This window comes from Corvus moneduloides, unplaced genomic scaffold, assembly GCF_009650955.1.
Source record: "Corvus moneduloides isolate bCorMon1 unplaced genomic scaffold, bCorMon1.pri scaffold_111_arrow_ctg1, whole genome shotgun sequence".
NCBI lineage: Eukaryota > Metazoa > Chordata > Aves > Passeriformes > Corvidae > Corvus > Corvus moneduloides.
Window position 1 is genome coordinate 136,258 of NW_022436878.1, and position 15,989 is coordinate 152,246.

The 15,989-nt window shown below is 62.4% G+C and overlaps 1 protein-coding gene and 2 long non-coding RNA genes across 3 annotated transcripts; 2 read left to right on the forward strand and 1 right to left on the reverse strand.

The window, feature by feature from the left end:
* Positions 1-627: 627 nt before the first annotated feature.
* LOC116438772 (cleavage and polyadenylation specificity factor subunit 1-like) lies at positions 628-13,613 on the reverse strand. Its single transcript, XM_032097776.1, has 6 exons — positions 13,520-13,613; positions 11,055-11,196; positions 10,100-10,252; positions 6,250-6,426; positions 1,333-1,571; positions 628-931 (listed from the first exon to the last, which is right to left on the reverse strand). Exons 2-5 carry the CDS (start codon positions 11,160-11,162, stop codon positions 1,359-1,361), a joined length of 651 nt encoding a protein of 216 aa, XP_031953667.1. The 5' UTR covers positions 11,163-11,196; positions 13,520-13,613; the 3' UTR covers positions 628-931; positions 1,333-1,358.
* LOC116438774 lies at positions 2,433-3,377 on the forward strand. Its single transcript, XR_004237916.1, has 3 exons — positions 2,433-2,523; positions 2,807-3,007; positions 3,331-3,377. It is a non-coding gene; the product is annotated as an uncharacterized LOC116438774 (long non-coding RNA).
* LOC116438773 lies at positions 11,886-12,629 on the forward strand. Its single transcript, XR_004237915.1, has 4 exons — positions 11,886-11,968; positions 12,083-12,132; positions 12,293-12,342; positions 12,523-12,629. It is a non-coding gene; the product is annotated as an uncharacterized LOC116438773 (long non-coding RNA).
* Positions 13,614-15,989: the final 2,376 nt, after the last annotated feature.

Below are 15,989 nucleotides of genomic sequence, written 5' to 3' on the forward strand. Positions count from 1 at the left end.
ACCTGAACTCAACCCAAACCCAACTGATCCATCCAAACTCAACCAAAGCCGCCCAAAACTCACCTGAACTCAACCCAAACCCAACTATTCCAACCAAACTCAACCAAAGCCACCCAAAACTCACCTGAACTCAACCCAAACCCAACTGATCCATCCAAACTCAACCAAAGCCACCCAAAACTCACCTGAACTCAACCCAAACCCAACTATTCCAACCAAACTCATCCCAAACCCACCCAAATCCAACCCAAACCCACCCAAAATTCAGCTGAACTCAACCCAAACCCAACGGACTCAACCGAACTCAACCCAAACCCATCCAAACTCAACCCAAACTCCTCCCAAATCCACCCAAAATTCACCTGAACTCAACCCAAACCCCACTGACTCAACCAAACTCAACCAAAGCCACCCAAATCCAACCCAAACCCACCCAAAACTCACCTGAACTCAACCCAAATCCAACTATTCCAACCAAACTCAACCAAAGCCACCCAAAACTCACCTGAGCTCAACCCAAACCCAACTATTCCAACCAAACTCATCCCAAACCCACCCAAATCCAACCCAAACCCACCCAAAATTCAGCTGAACTCAACCCAAACCCAACGGACTCAACTGAACTCAACCCAAACCCATCCAAACTCAACCCAAACTCCTCCCAAATCCACCCAAAATTCACCTGAACTCAACCCAAACCAACCCAAAGTCAAGGAATTTCATCCAAACCCAACTGAACTCAACCCAAAGCCAAGTGATTCATCCCAAAGCCACCCAAATCCAACCCAAACCCACCCAAAACTCACCTGAACTCAACCCAAAGCCAACTGATTCAACCAAACTCATCCCAAATCCATCCAAATTCACCCAAAGCTCCGCCTAAACTCAACCGAAATTCAGCCAAAGTCACCTGAACTCAACCCAAACCCAACTGATCCAACCAAACTCAACCAAAGCCACCCAAAACTCACCTGAACTCAACCCAAACCCAACTATTCCAACCAAACTCATCCCAAACCCACCCAAATCCAACCCAAACCCACCCAAAATTCAGCTGAACTCAACCCAAACCCAACGGACTCAACCGAACTCAACCCAAACCCATCCAAACTCAACCCAAACTCATCCCAAATCCACCCAAAACTCACCTGAACTCAACCCAAACCCCACTGACTCAACCAAACTCAACCAAAGCCACCCAAATCCAACCCAAACCCACCCAAAACTCACCTGAACTCAACCCAAACCCAACGGACTCAACCAAACTCAACCAAAGCCACCCAAAACTCACCTGAACTCAACCCGAAGTCAAGGAATTTCAACCGGACACACCTGAACTCAACCCAAACCCAACTGATTCATCCAAACTCAACCAAAGCCACCCAAATCCAACCCAAACCCACCCAAAACTCACCTGAACTCAACCCAAACTCCCCAAATTTCGACCCGACCCAACCCAAACGTTCCCGCCCCCGTCCCGCGCCGCCGCGGGCCCCGTCCGTACCCAGGAAGCCGAGCTGGGTGCCGTCCACCATGAAGTCCACGCTGTAAACCTCCAGCGGCTTCGCGTCCTGCCGGGGACATTCCTGTCACCGGCACCGTCCCAGTGCCGCGGGTGGCACCCGGCCGTGCCCCGACACCCCCCAAGTGAGCCCTGAGTGCCCCCCAAAACCCTCGGAGTGTCCCTCAGGTGTCCCTCGAAGACCTCCCCAAATGTCCCTGAACACCCCCTGGGTGTCCTCCAAGACCTTCAGGTGTCCCTCAGGACCCTCACCTTCATGCGGGTGACGTGTGCCCGCTCCTCCTCGAAGACCCCCCAAATGTTCCCAAAGATCCCTGGGTGTCCCCAAGACCCTCAGGTGTCCCTCAGAACCCTCAGGTGTCCCTCAAAGACCCTCCAGATGTTCCCAAAGATCCCTGGGTGTCCCCAAGATCCTCAGGTGTCTCCTGTGACCCTCGGGTGTTCTCCAGGACCTTCGGGTGTCTCTCAGAACTCTCAGGTGACCCTCAAAGACCCCCCAAATGTTCCCAAAGATCCCTGGGTATCCCCAAGACCCTCAGGTGTCCTCCAGGACCCTCAGGTGTTCCCTGAAGACCCCCAAATGTCCCTGAAGACCCCTGGGTGCCCCCAAGACCCTCAGGTGTCCTCCAGGACCCTCAGGTGACCCTCAAAGACCCCCCAAATGTTCCCAAAGATCCCTGGGTATCCCCAAGACCCTCAGGTGTCCCTCAGAACCCTCAGGTGTCCCTCAAAGACCCTCCAGATGGTCCCAAAGATCCCTGGGTGTCCCCAAGACCCTCAGGTGTCCTCCAGGACCCTCAGGTGTTCCCTGAAGACCCCCAAATGTCCCTGAAGACCCCTGGGTGTCCCCAAGACCTTCAGGTGTCCTCCAGGACCCTCAGGTGTCCCTCAAAGACCCCCCAGTGTCCCCAAACACTCCTGGGTGTCCCCAAGACCCTCAGGTGTCTCCTGTGACCCCTGGGTGTTCTCCAGGACCTTCAGGTGTCTCTCAGAACCCTCAGGTGACCCTCAAAGACCCTCCAGATGTTCCCAAAGATCCCTGGGTATCCCCAAGACCCTCAGGTGTCCCTCAGAACCCTCAGGTGTCCCTCAAAGACCCTCCAGATGTTCCCAAAGATCCCTGGGTGCCCCCAAGACCCTCAGGTATCTCCTGTGACCCTCGGGTGTTCTCCAGGACCGTCGAGTGTCTCTCAGGACCCTCAGGTGACCCTCAAAGACCCCCCAAATGTTCCCAAAGATCCCTGGGTGCCCCCAAGACCCTCAGGTGTCCTCCAGGACCCTCAGGTGTTCCCTGAAGACCCCCAAATGTCCCTGAAGACCCCTGGGTGCCCCCAAGACCTTCAGGTGTCCTCCAGGACCCTCAGGTGACCCTCAAAGACCCCCCAAATGTTCCCAAAGATCCCTGGGTGTCCCCAAGACCCTCAGGTGTCTCCTGTGACCCTCGGGTGTTCTCCAGGACCTTCAGGTGTCTCTCAGAACCCTCAGGTGACCCTCAAAGACCCTCCAGATGTTCCCAAAGATCCCTGGGTATCCCCAAGACCCTCAGGTGTCCTCCAGGACCCTCAGGTGTTCCCTGAAGACCCCCAAATGTCCCTGAAGATCCCTGGGTGCCCCCAAGACCTTCAGGTGTCCTCCAGGACCCTCAGGTGACCCTCAAAGACCCCCCAAATGTTCCCAAAGATCCCTGCGTGTCCCCAAGACCCTCAGGTGTCCCTCAGAACCCTCAGGTGTCCCTCAAAGACCCCCCAAATGTTCCCAAAGATCCCTGGGTATCCCCAAGACCCTCAGGTGTCCTCCAGGACCCTCAGGTGTTCCCTGAAGACCCCCAAATGTCCCTGAAGACCCCTGGGTGCCCCCAAGACCTTCAGGTGTCCTCCAGGACCCTCAGGTGACCCTCAAAGACCCCCCAAATGTTCCCAAAGATCCCTGGGTGTCCCCAAGACCCTCAGGTGTCCTCCAGGACCCTCAGGTGTTCCCTGAAGACCCCCAAATGTCCCTGAAGACCCCTGGGTGTCCCCAAGACCCTCAGGTGTCCTCCAGGACCCTCAGGTGACCCTCAAAGACCCCCCAAATGTTCCCAAAGATCCCTGGGTGCCCCCAAGACCCTCAGGTGTCTCCTGTGACCCTCGGGTGTTCTCCAGGACCTTCAGGTGTCTCTCAGAACCCTCAGGTGACCCTCAAAGACCCTCCAGATGTTCCCAAAGATCCCTGGGTATCCCCAAGACCCTCAGGTGTCCTCCAGGACCCTCAGGTGTTCCCTGAAGACCCCCAAATGTCCCTGAAGACCCCTGGGTGCCCCCAAGACCTTCAGGTGTCCTCCAGGACCCTCAGGTGACCCTCAAAGACCCCCCAAATGTTCCCAAAGATCCCTGGGTGTCCCCAAGACCCTCAGGTGTCTCCTGTGACCCCTGGGTGTTCTCCAGGACCTTCAGGTGTCTCTCAGGACCCTCAGGTGACCCTCAAAGACCCCCCAAATGTTCCCAAAGATCCCTGGGTGCCCCCAAGACCCTCACGTGTCCCTCAGAACCCTCAGGTGTCCCTCAAAGACCCTCCAGATGTTCCCAAAGATCCCTGGGTGTCCCCAAGACCCTCAGGTGTCTCCTGTGACCCTCAGGTGTTCTCCAAGACCTTCAGGTGTCTCTCAGAACCCTCAGGTGTCCCTCAAAGACCCCCCAAATGTTCCCAAAGATCCCTGGGTGCCCCCAAGACCCTCACGTGTCCCTCAGAACCCTCAGGTGTCCCTCAAAGACCCTCCAGATGTTCCCAAAGATCCCTGGGTATCCCCAAGACCCTCAGGTGTCCTCCAGGACCCTCAGGTGTTCCCTGAAGACCCCCAAATGTCCCTGAAGACCCCTGGGTGCCCCCAAGACCTTCAGGTGTCCTCCAGGACCCTCAGGTGTCCCTCAAAGACCCCCCAAATGTTCCCAAAGATCCCTGGGTGTCCCCAAGACCCTCAGGTGTCTCCTGTGAGTGACCCTCAGGTGTTCTCCAGGACCTTCAGGTGTCTCTCAGAACCCTCAGGTGACCCTCAAAGACCCTCCAGATGTTCCCAAAGATCCCTGGGTATCCCCAAGACCTTCAGGTGTCCTCCAGGACCCTCAGGTGTTCCCTGAAGACCCCCAAATGTCCCTGAAGACCCCTGGGTGCCCCCAAGACCTTCAGGTGTCCTCCAGGACCCTCAGGTGACCCTCAAAGACCCCCCAAATGTTCCCAAAGATCCCTGCGTGTCCCCAAGACCCTCAGGTGACCCTCAGAACCCTCAGGTGTCCCTCAAAGACCCTCCAGATGTTCCCAAAGATCCCTGGGTGTCCCCAAGACCCTCAGGTGTCCCTCAGAACCCTCAGGTGTCCCTCAAAGACCCTCCAGATGTTCCCAAAGATCCCTGGGTGTCCCCAAGACCCTCAGGTGTCCTCCAGGACCCTCAGGTGTTCCCTGAAGACCCCCAAATGTCCCTGAAGATCCCTGGGTGTCCCCAAGACCTTCAGGTGTCCTCCAGGACCCTCAGGTGTCCCTCAAAGACCCCCCAGTGTCCCCAAACACTCCTGGGTGTCCCCAAGACCCTCAGGTGTCTCCTGTGACCCTCGGGTGTTCTCCAGGACCTTCAGGTGTCCCTCAGGTGTCTCCTGTGAGCCCTGGGTGTCCCCAAGACCCTCAGGTGTCCCCTGTGACCCTCGGGTGTCCTCCAGGACCCTCAGGTGTCACCTGTGAGTCCCCCAGGACCCCTGGGTGTCCCCTGTGACCCTCAGAACCTTCAGGTGTCCCCTGTGAACCCCAGGTGGCCCCATGGGAGGGGTTTGGTGGCCCTGGGGAGGGGGGTTTAGTGGCCTGGTGGCCCCATGGGAGGGGTCTTGTGGCCCAATGGTCCCATGGGTGGTTTGGTGGCCTGGTAGCCCCATGGGAGGAGTTTGGTGGCCCCATGGGCGGTTCAGTGGCCCAGTAACCCCATAGGAGGAGTTTGATGGCCCCAGTGGCCGGTTTGGTGGCCCAGTAACCCCATAGGAGAGGTTTGGTGGCCCTGTGGGCAGTTTGGTGGCCTGGTAACCCCGTGGGAGGGGTTTGGTGGCCCCATGGGCAGTTCGGTGGCCCGGTGACCTCATAGGAGAGGTTTGGTGGCCCAGTAACCCCACAGGAGAGGTTTGATGGCCCTGTGGGCAGTTCAGTGGCCCAGTGGCCCCATGGGAGGGGTTTGGTGGCCCCGTGGGCACTTTGGTGACCCAGTAACCCCATAGGAGAGGTTTGGTGGCCCCGTGGGCACTTTGGTGGCCCAGTAACCCCATAGGAGAGGTTTGGTGGCCCCGTGGGCGCTTTGGTGGCCCAGTAACCCCATAGGAGAGGTTTGGTGGCCCCGTGGGCACTTTGGTGGCCCAGTAACCCCATAGGAGAGGTTTGGTGGCCCCGTGGGCACTTTGGTGGCCCAGTAACCCCATAGGAGAGGTTTGGTGGCCCCGTGGGCACTTTGGTGGCCCAGTAACCCCATAGGAGAGGTTTGGTGGCCCCGTGGGCGCTTTGGTGGCCCAGTAACCCCATAGGAGAGGTTTGGTGGCCCCGTGGGCACTTTGGTGACCCAGTAACCCCATAGGAGAGCTTTGGTGGCCCCGTGGGCGCTTCGGTGGCCCAGTAACCCCATAGGAGAGGTTTGGTGGCCCCATGGGCGCTTTGGTGGCCCAGCAACCCCATAGGAGAGGTTTGGTGGCCCCAGTGGCCGGTTGGGTGGCCCGGCGGCTCACCCGGCTGACGAGGGACAGGGTCTTGCTCTCCTCCTGGTAGCGCAGCAGCGAGATGCTCTTCATGAGGTCGGCGGCCAGGATGAAGCTCTTGACGCTGATCATCTGGTGGATGTAGAGCTGCGTGTCGATGAAGGCCATGCCCGTCAGCTCGTTGTCCTTCAGGCTCCACAGGAAGATCTGAGCGGGGACAGGGACACCCCGAGGTCACCGTGGTGGCCCTTGACACCCCTTTGGTGGCCCCTTGGGTCATCAAACCCAACCCAACCAACGTTGGGTGGCCACCAACGTTGACTCATTGACCCTCAGGCTCCACAGGAAGATCTGAGCGGGGACAGGGACACCCCGAGGTCACCGTGGTGGCCCTTGACACCCCTTTGGTGGCCCCTTGGGTCATAGAACTGAATCCAACCAACGTTGAGTAGCCACCAACGTTGACTCATTGACCCTCAGGCTCCACAGGAAGATCTGAGCGGGGACAGGGACACCCCGAGGTCACCGTGGTGGCCCTTGACACCCCTTTGGTGGCCCCTTGGGTCACCGAACCCAACCAATGTTGAGTGGCCACCAACATCAGTTCCTCGGCCTTCAGGCTCCACAGGAAGATCTGAGCGGGGACAGGGACACCCCGAGGTCACCGTGGTGGCCCTTGACACCCCTTTGGTGGCCCCTTGGGTCATGGAACCGAACCCAACCAACGTTGGGTGGCCACCAACATCAGTTCCTCGGCCTTCAGGCTCCACAGGAAGATGTGAGCGGGGACAGGGACACCCCGAGGTCACCGTGGTGGCCCCTGACACCCCTTTGGTGGCCCCTTGGGTCATGGAACCGAACCCAACCAACAGTGAGTGGCCACCAACGTTGACTCGTTGTCCTTCAGTCTCCACAAGAAGATCTGAGCGGGGACAGGGACACCCCAAGGTCACCATGGTGGCCCTTGACACCCCTTTGGTGGCCCCTTAGATCACCGAACCCAACCAATGTTGGGTGGCCACCAACATCAGTTCCTCGGCCTTCAGGCTCCACAGGAAGATCTGAGTGGGGACAGGGACACCCTGAGGTCACCGTGGTGGCCCTTGACACCCCTTTGGTGGCCCCTTGGGTCATCAAACCCAACCCAACCAACGTTGGGTGGCCACCAACGTTGACTCATTGACCCTCAGGCTCCACAGGAAGATCTGAGGGGGGACAGGGACACCCCGAGGTCACCATGGTGGCCCTTGACACCCCTTTGGTGGCCCCTTGGGTCACCGAACCCAACCAATGTTGAGTGGCCACCAACATCAGTTCCTCGGCCTTCAGGCTCCACAGGAAGATCTGAGCGGGGACAGGGACACCCCGAGGTCACCGTGGTGGCCCCTGACACCCCTTTGGTGGCCCCTTGGGTCACCGAACCCAACCAACGTTGGGTGGCCACCAACGTTGACTCATTGACCCTCAGGCTCCACAAGAAGATCTGAGCGGGGACAGGGACACCCTGAGGTCACCGTGGTGGCCCTTGACACCCCTTTGGTGGCCCCTTGGGTCATCAAACCCAACCCAACCAACGTTGGGTGGCCACCAACGTTGACTCATTGACCCTCAGGCTCCACAGGAAGATCTGAGCGGGGACAGGGACACCCCGAGGTCACCGTGGTGGCCCTTGACACCCCTTTGGTGGCCCCTTGGGTCATGGAACCGAACCCAACCAACGTTGAGTGGCCACCAACGTTGACTCATTGACCCTCAGGCTCCACAGGAAGATGTGAGCGGGGACAGGGACACCCCGAGGTCACCATGGTGGCCCTTGACACCCCTTTGGTGGCCCCTTGGGTCACCGAACCCAACCAATGTTGAGTGGCCACCAACATCAGTTCCTCGGCCTTCAGGCACCACAGGAAGATCTGAGCGGGGACAGGGACACCCCGAGGTCACCGTGGTGGCCCTTGACACCCCTTTGGTGGCCCCTTGGGTCATGGAACCGAACCCAACCAACGTTGAGTGGCCACCAACGTTGACTCATTGACCCTCAGGATCCCCAGGAGGATCTCATGGGGACAGGGACACCTCGAGGTCACCATGGAGGTGCCCCCCAGGTGCCCCCCAGGTGCCCGCAGTACCTTCTGGCCGATGGCAGACACCAGGTAGCCGTGGCAGCGGCACAGGGCGGTCACTGCTGTGTGCCCAGGTGTACCCAGGTGTACCCAGGTGTACTCAGGTGTGCCCAGGTATACTCAGGTGTGTACCCAGGTGTGCCCAGGTGTGCTCAGGTGCCCCCCAGGTGCCCGCAGTACCTTCTGGCCGATGGCAGACACCAGGTAGCCGTGGCAGCGGCACAGGGCGGTCACTGCTGTGTGCCCAGGTGTACCCAGGTGTGCCCAGGTGTGCCCAGATGTGCCCAGGTGTACCCAAGTGTACTCAGGTGTGCCCAGGTGTGCCCAGGTGTGCCCAGGTGTACTCAGGTGCCCCCCAGGTGCCCCCCAGGTGCCCGCAGTACCTTCTGGCCGATGGCAGACACCAGGTAGCCGTGGCAGCGGCACAGGGCGGTCACTGCTGTGTGCCCAGGTGTGCCCAGGTGTGCCCAGATGTGCCCAGGTGTACCCAAGTGTACTCAGGTGTGCCCAGGTGTGCCCAGGTGTGCTCAGGTGCCCCCCAGGTGCCCGCAGTACCTTCTGGCCGATGGCAGACACCAGGTAGCCGTGGCAGCGGCACAGGGCGGTCACTGCTGTGTGCCCAGGTGTACCCAGGTGTGCCCAGGTGTACTCAGGTGTGCCCAGGTATACTCAGGTGTGTACCCAGGTGTGCCCAGGTGTGCTCAGGTGCGCCGAGGTGTGCCCAGATGTGCCCAGGTGTACCCAAGTGCACTCAGGTGTGCCCAGGTGTGCCCAGATGTGCCCAGGTGTGCCCAGATGTGCCCAGGTGTACCCAGGTGTACTCAGGTGTACTCAGGTGTGCCCAGGTGTGCCCAGATGTGCCCAGGTGTACCCAGGTGTACCCAGGTGTACTCAGGTGTGCCCAGGTGTACTCAGGTGCCCCCCAGGTGCCCCCCAGGTGCCCGCAGTACCTTCTGGCCGATGGCAGACACCAGGTAGCCGTGGCAGCGGCACAGGGCGGTCACTGCTGTGTGCCCAGGTGTGCCCAGGTGTACCCAGGTGTGCCCAGGTATACTCAGGTGTGTACCCAGGTGTGCCCAGGTGTGCTCAGGTGCGCCCAGGTGTGCCCAGATGTGCCCAGGTGTACCCAAGTGTACTCAGGTGTGCCCAGGTGTACTCAGGTGTACCCAGATGTGCCCAGGTGTACCCAAGTGCACTCAGGTGTGCCCAGGTGTGCCCAGATGTGCCCAGATGTGCCCAAGTGTACTCAGGTGTGCCCAGGTGTGCCCACGTGTGCCCAGGTGTACCCAGGTGTACTCAGGTGTGCCCAGGTGTACTCAGGTGCCCCCCAGGTGCCCCCCAGGTGCCCGCAGTACCTTCTGGCCGATGGCAGACACCAGGTAGCCGTGGCAGCGGCACAGGGCGGTCACTGCTGTGTGCCCAGGTGTGCCCAGGTGTACCCAGGTGTGCCCAGGTATACTCAGGTGTGTACCCAGGTGTGCCCAGGTGTGCTCAGGTGCGCCCAGGTGTGCCCAGATGTGCCCAGGTGTACCCAAGTGTACTCAGGTGTGCCCAGGTGTGCCCAGGTGTACTCAGGTGTACCCAGATGTGCCCAGGTGTACCCAAGTGCACTCAGGTGTGCCCAGGTGTGCCCAGATGTGCCCAAGTGTACTCAGGTGTGCCCAGGTGTGCCCACGTGTGCCCAGGTGTGCCCAGGTGTGCCCAGGTGTGCCCAGGTGTACTCAGGTGCCCCCCAGGTGCCCCCCAGGTGCCCGCAGTACCTTCTGGCCGATGGCAGACACCAGGTAGCCGTGGCAGTGGCACAGGGCGGTCACGGGTCCCTTCTGCTCCTTCTCGTAGAGCACCTTGAACTTGTTCTTGGTCAGGGGCTGCCCCGGCTCGGGCACCACCTCGATCACGTCCAGGATCAGGATCTGGGCACGGGGGCGGGGGTCAGGGGGTCATGCCCACAGGTGTGCCCGGGCACCCCCCAGGTGTGCCCTGAGAAAGCCCAGGTGAGTCCTAGTACCCCCCAGGTGTGTCCTGGCATCCCCCAGGTGTGTCCTGGCAACCCCCAGGTGAGCCCTGGCACCCTCCAGGTGTGTACTGAGAGAGCCCAGGTGTCCCCTGGCACCCCCCAGGTGAGTCCTGGCACCCTCCAGGTGGGTCCTGGCACCCCCCAGGTGGGTCCTGGCACCCCCCAGGTGTCACCCCAGACCCCTCCATGCTGTCTCCAGCATCCCCTGAGCACCTTCAGAACCCCCAGGTACCCCCAGGTGCCTCCCAGGTATCCCCAGCTGTGCCCAGGTATCCCCCAGGTATCCCCAGGTGTGCCCAGGTGTGCCCAGGTATCCTCCAGGTATCCCCAGCTGTGCCCAGGTATCCCCCAGGTATCCCCCAGGTATCCCCAGCTGTGCCCAGGTGCCCCCAGGTATCCCCCAGGTATCCCCAGCTGTGCCCAGGTGTGCCCAGGTATCCCCCAGGTATCCCCAGCTGTGCCCAGGTGCCCCCAGCTGTCCCCAGGTACCCCCAGGTGCCCCCAGGTACCCCCAGGTGTGCCCAGGTACCCTCCGGGTAACCCCAGCTGTGCCCAGATGCCCCCAGGTGTTCCCGGGTAGCCCCAGCTGCCCCCAGGTGCCCCCCGAGCTGTTCCCAGGTACCCCCAAGTGTTCCCAGGAACCCCCAGGTGTGCCCAGGTGCCCCCAGGTGTGCCCAGGTAGCCCAGGTGTGCCATACCCGGCCCCGGCAGGTGACCTCCTCGCCCTGCATCAGGCAGGTGCCCACGGCCACGTAGCCCTTGAGGCCCGACACCGTCTCCTCGGAGCGCAGCGACACCGTCTTCATGCAGGTGACGTGCTCCCACTCCTCCAGCGCGATCCTGCGGGGCACAGGGGGGCACAGGTGGGCACAGGTGAGCTCAGGTGAGTTCAGGTGGGCACAAGTGAGCACAGGTGAGCTCAGGTGGGCACAGGTGGGCACAGGTGGGCACAGGTGAGCTCAGGTGAGCACAGGTGGGCACAGGTGGGCACAAGTGAGCTCAGGTGGGCACAGGTGAGCTCAGGTGGGCACAGGTGGGCACAGGTGGGCACAGGTGAGCTCAGGTGGGCACAGGTGAGCACAGGTGGGCACAGGTGGGCACAAGTGAGCTCAGGTGAGCACAGGTGGGCACAGGAGGGCATGGGGGGCACAGGGGGGCACAGGTGAGCTCAGGTGAGCTCAGGTGAGCTCAGGTGGGCACAGGTGGGCACAGGTGAGCTCAGGTGAGCACAGGAGGGCACAGGTGAGCTCAGGTGAGCTCAGGTGAGCTCAGGTGGGCACAAGTGAGCACAGGTGGGCACAGGTGGGCACAGGAGGGCACAGGTGAGCTCAGGTGAGCTCAGGTGGGCACAAGTGGGCACAGGTGAGCTCAGGTGAGCTCAGGTGAGCTCAGGTGGGCACAGGTGAGCACAGGTGAGCTCAGGTGGGCACAGGTGGGCACGGGTGAGCTCAGGTGAGCTCAGGTGGGCACAAGTGAGCACAGGTGGGCACAGGTGAGCTCAGGTGAGCTCAGGTGGGCACAGGTGGGCACAAGTGAGCTCAGGTGAGCACAGGTGGGCACAGGAGGGCACAGGTGAGCTCAGGTGAGCTCAGGTGGGCACAGGTGGGCACAGGTGGGCATGGGGGGCACAGGTGAGCTCAGGTGAGGCCCCAAGGACACGCCCCTTCATGCAGGTGACGTGCTCCCACTCCTCCAGCGCCATCCTGCGGGGCACAGGGGGGCACAGGTGGGCACAGGTGAGCTCAGGTGAGCTCAGGTGGGCACAAGTGAGCACAGGTGAGCTCAGGTGGGCACAAGTGGGCACAGGTGAGCTCAGGTGAGCTCAGGTGGGCACAAGTGAGCTCAGGTGAGCACAGGTGAGCTCAGCTGGGCACAAGTGAGCACAGGTGGGCACAGGTGAGCTCAGGTGAGCACAGGTGGGCACAGGAGGGCACAGGTGAGCTCAGGTGAGCTCAGGTGGGCACAGGTGGGCACAGGTGAGCACAGGTGGGCACAGGAGGGCACAGGTGAGCTCAGGTGAGCTCAGGTGGGCACAGGTGGGCACAGGTGAGCTCAGGTGAGCTCAGGTGGGCACAGGAGGGCACAGGTGAGCTCAGGTGAGCTCAGGTGGGCACAGGTGGGCACAGGTGAGCTCAGGTGAGCACAGGTGGGCACAGGAGGGCTCAGGTGAGCTCAGGTGAGCTCAGGTGGGCACAGGTGGGCACAGGTGAGCTCAGGTGGGCACAAGTGAGCTCAGGTGGGCACAAGTGAGCACAGGTGGGCACAGGTGGGCACAAGTGAGCTCAGGTGAGCACAGGTGGGCACAGGAGGGCATGGGGGGCACAGGGGGGCACAGGTGGGCACAGGTGAGCTCAGGGGGTTCGGGATTTGGGGTTCCCGGAAGGAATTTGGGGCTCCCAGTGGGATTTGGGGTTCCCAGGGATATTTCGGGGTTCCCAGGGATATTTTGGGGTTTCCCAGAAATATTTTGGGTGTTCCTGGGGATATTTGGGGTTCCCAGGGATATTTTGGGGTTTCCCGGGGATATTTTGGGGTTCTTGGGGATATTTTGGGTTCCCCACTGATATTTTGGGGTTCCCCACTGATATTTTGGGGTTTCCCGGGGATATTTTGGGGTTCTTGGGGATATTTTGGGTTCCCCACTGATATTTTGGGGTTCCCCAGTGATACTTTGGGGTTTCCCGGGGATATTTTGGGGTCCCAGGGATATTTTGGGGTTCCCAGGGATATTTTTGGGGTTCCCCAGTGATATTTTGGGGTCCCAGTGATATTTTGGGGTCCCCAGGGATATTTTGGGGTCCCCAGGGATATTTTGGGGTTCCCAGGGATAATTTGGAGTCCTGGGGATATTTGGGGTTCCCAGTGATACTTTGGGGTTTCCCAGTGATATTTCGGGGTTCCCAGTGATATTTCGGGGTTCCCACTGATATTCTGGGGTTCCCAGTGATACTTTGGGGTTTCCCAGGGATATTTTGGGGTCCCAGTGATACTTTGGGGTTTCCCGGGGATATTTTGGGGTCCCGGGGATATTTTGGGGTTCCCAGGGATATTTTGGGGTTTCCCGGGGATATTTGGGGTTTCCCGGGGATATTTTGGGGTTCCCGGGATATTTGGGGTTCCCGGGGATATTTTGGGGTTCCCAGGGATGTTTTTGGGGTCTCACCTGGTGTTGGGAATGGCCTCCCAGCTGACCGGGGAGATGAGTTGGATGCTGAAGGCCTCCTGCTGGGGGGGGACGTAGCGCTCGTCTGGGGGGGCACACGGGGGGCACAGGGTCAGGGGGGGGCACACGGGGGGGGCACAGGGTCAGGGGGCACATGGGGGGCACAGGGTCGGGGGGGTACATGGGGGGCACAGGGTCGGGGGGGCACATGGGGGGCACAGGGTCGGGGGGGCACAGGGTCAGGGGGGCACATGGGGGGCACAGGGTCGGGGGGGCACAGGGTCAGGGGGGCACATGGGGGGCACAGGGTCGGGGGGGCACATGGGGGGGCACAGGGTCAGGGGGGGCACATGGGCACAGGGTCAGGGGGGCACTGGGAATGGGGGGGCACAGGGTCAGGGGGGCACATGGGGGGCACAGGGTCAGGGGGGGCACTGGGAATGGGGGGGACACATGGGGGGTACTGGGAATGGGGGGGACATGAGGGGGCACCAGGAATGGGGGGGGGACACTGGGAATGGGGGGGCACCGGGACAGGGGGGGCACTGGGAATGGGAGGGGGCACTGGGATTGGGAGGGGCACTGGGAATGGGGGGGGCACTGGGATTGGGGGGGCACAGTGGGTCAGGGGGTGACAGGGGATTGGGGGGGGATAAAGGGGGATTGGGGGAGCCACACCTGGGGGGGACACGGAAGTTTGGGTGGGGGGGACACAGGAGGGATTTGGGGGTGTCCCAAGGGACACAGAGGGGTCTGGGGGTGTCCCTGGGTGTCCCCGGGGTGTCCCTGGGTGTCCCCGGGGTGTCCCCGGGTGTCCCATGGGTGTCCCCGGGGTGTCCCTGGGTGTCCCCTGGGTGTCCCTGGGTGTCCCCGGGTGTCCCCGGGTGTCCCTGGGTGTCCCCTGGGTGTCCCCGGGTGTCCCCTGGGTGTCCCAAGGGTGTCCCTGGGTGTCCCTGGGGTGTCCCTGGGTGTCCCCGGGGTGTCCCGGGTGTCCCTGGGTGTCCCTGGGTGTCCCCGGGTGTCCCTGGGGTGTCCCTGGGTGTCCCAAGGGTGTCCCAAGGGTGTCCCTGGGGTGTCCCTGGGTGTCCCCGGGGTGTCCCTGGGGTGTCCCCGGGTGTCCCCCGGGTGTCCCCGGGGTGTCCCTGGATGTCCCTGGGTGTCCCCGGGGTGTCCCTGGGTGTCCCTGGGTGTCCCCGGGGTGTCCCTGGGTGTCCCCTGGGTGTCCCTCGGTGTCCCTGGGTGTCCCTGGGTGTCCCTGGGTGTCCCCGGGGTGTCCCCGGGGTGTCCCCGGGTGTCCCCGGGGTGTCCCTGGGTGTCCCCGGGGTGTCCCTCGGTGTCCCTGGGTGTCCCTGGGTGTCCCTGGGTGTCCCTGGGGTGTCCCCGGGTGTCCCCGGGGTGTCCCTGGGTGTCCCTCGGTGTCCCTGGGTGTCCCTGGGTGTCCCCTGGGTGCCCCCTGGGTGTCCCCGGGGTGTCCCTGGGTGTCCCCTGGGTGTCCCTGGGTGTCCCTGGGTGTCCCCTGGGTGTCCCTCGGTGTCCCTGGGTGTCCCTGGGTGTCCCCTGGGTGTCCCCGGGGTGTCCCTGGGGTGTCCCTGGGTGTCCCCTGGGTGTCCCTCGGTGTCCCTGGGTGTCCCTGGGTGTCCCCTGGGTGTCCCCGGGGTGTCCCTGGGTGTCCCTGGGTGTCCCCTGGGTGTCCCTCGGTGTCCCTGGGTGTCCCTGGGTGTCCCTGGGTGTCCCCGGGTGTCCCCGGGGTGTCCCTGGGTGTCCCCCGGGTGTCCCCGGGTGTCCCCGGGTGTCCCCGGGGTGTCCCCGGGGTGTCCCTGGGTGTCCCTGGGTGTCCCCGGGGTGTCCCCGGGGTGTCCCCAGGTGTCCCAAGGGTGTCCCTGGGTGTCCCCGGGTGTCCCCGGGGTGTCCCTGGGTGTCCCCCGGGTGTCCCCGGGTGTCCCTGGGTGTCCCCGGGGTGTCCCCGGGGTGTCCCTGGGTGTCCCTGGGTGTCCCCGGGGTGTCCCCGGGGTGTCCCCAGGTGTCCCCTCGGTGTCCCTGGGTGTCCCTGGGTGTCCCCTGGGTGTCCCCGGGGTGTCCCTGGGTGTCCCCTGGGTGTCCCTGGGTGTCCCTGGGTGTCCCCTGGGTGTCCCTCGGTGTCCCTGGGTGTCCCTGGGTGTCCCCTGGGTGTCCCCGGGGTGTCCCCGGGGTGTCCCTGGGTGTCCCTCGGTGTCCCTGGGTGTCCCTGGGTGTCCCCTGGGTGTCCCTCGGTGTCCCTGGGTGTCCCTGGGTGTCCCCGGGTGTCCCCGGGGTGTCCCTGGGTGTCCCCCGGGTGTCCCCGGGTGTCCCTGGGTGTCCCCGGGGTGTCCCCGGGGTGTCCCCAGGTGTCCCAAGGGTGTCCCTGGGTGTCCCCGGGGTGTCCCAAGGGTGTCCCTGGGTGTCCCTGGGTGTCCCTGGGTGTCCCCCGGGTGTCCCCGGGGTGTCCCCTGGG

What these genes read in the sequence shown, in the direction of transcription:
- LOC116438772 (XM_032097776.1), bottom strand. Translation starts at nt 11,162, where the DNA reads ATGAAGACGGTGTCGCTGCGCTCCGAGGAGACGGTGTCGGGCCTCAAG. An exon ending in TGTCTGCCATCGGCCAGAAG is followed by an intron (nt 6,427 to 10,099) that starts GTACTGCGGGCA and finishes GTCCCCGCTCAG; the next exon opens with ATCTTCCTGTGGAGCCTGAA. An exon ending in CCCTGTCCCTCGTCAGCCGG is followed by an intron (nt 1,572 to 6,249) that starts GTGAGCCGCCGG and finishes TGTCCCCGGCAG; the next exon opens with GACGCGAAGCCGCTGGAGGT.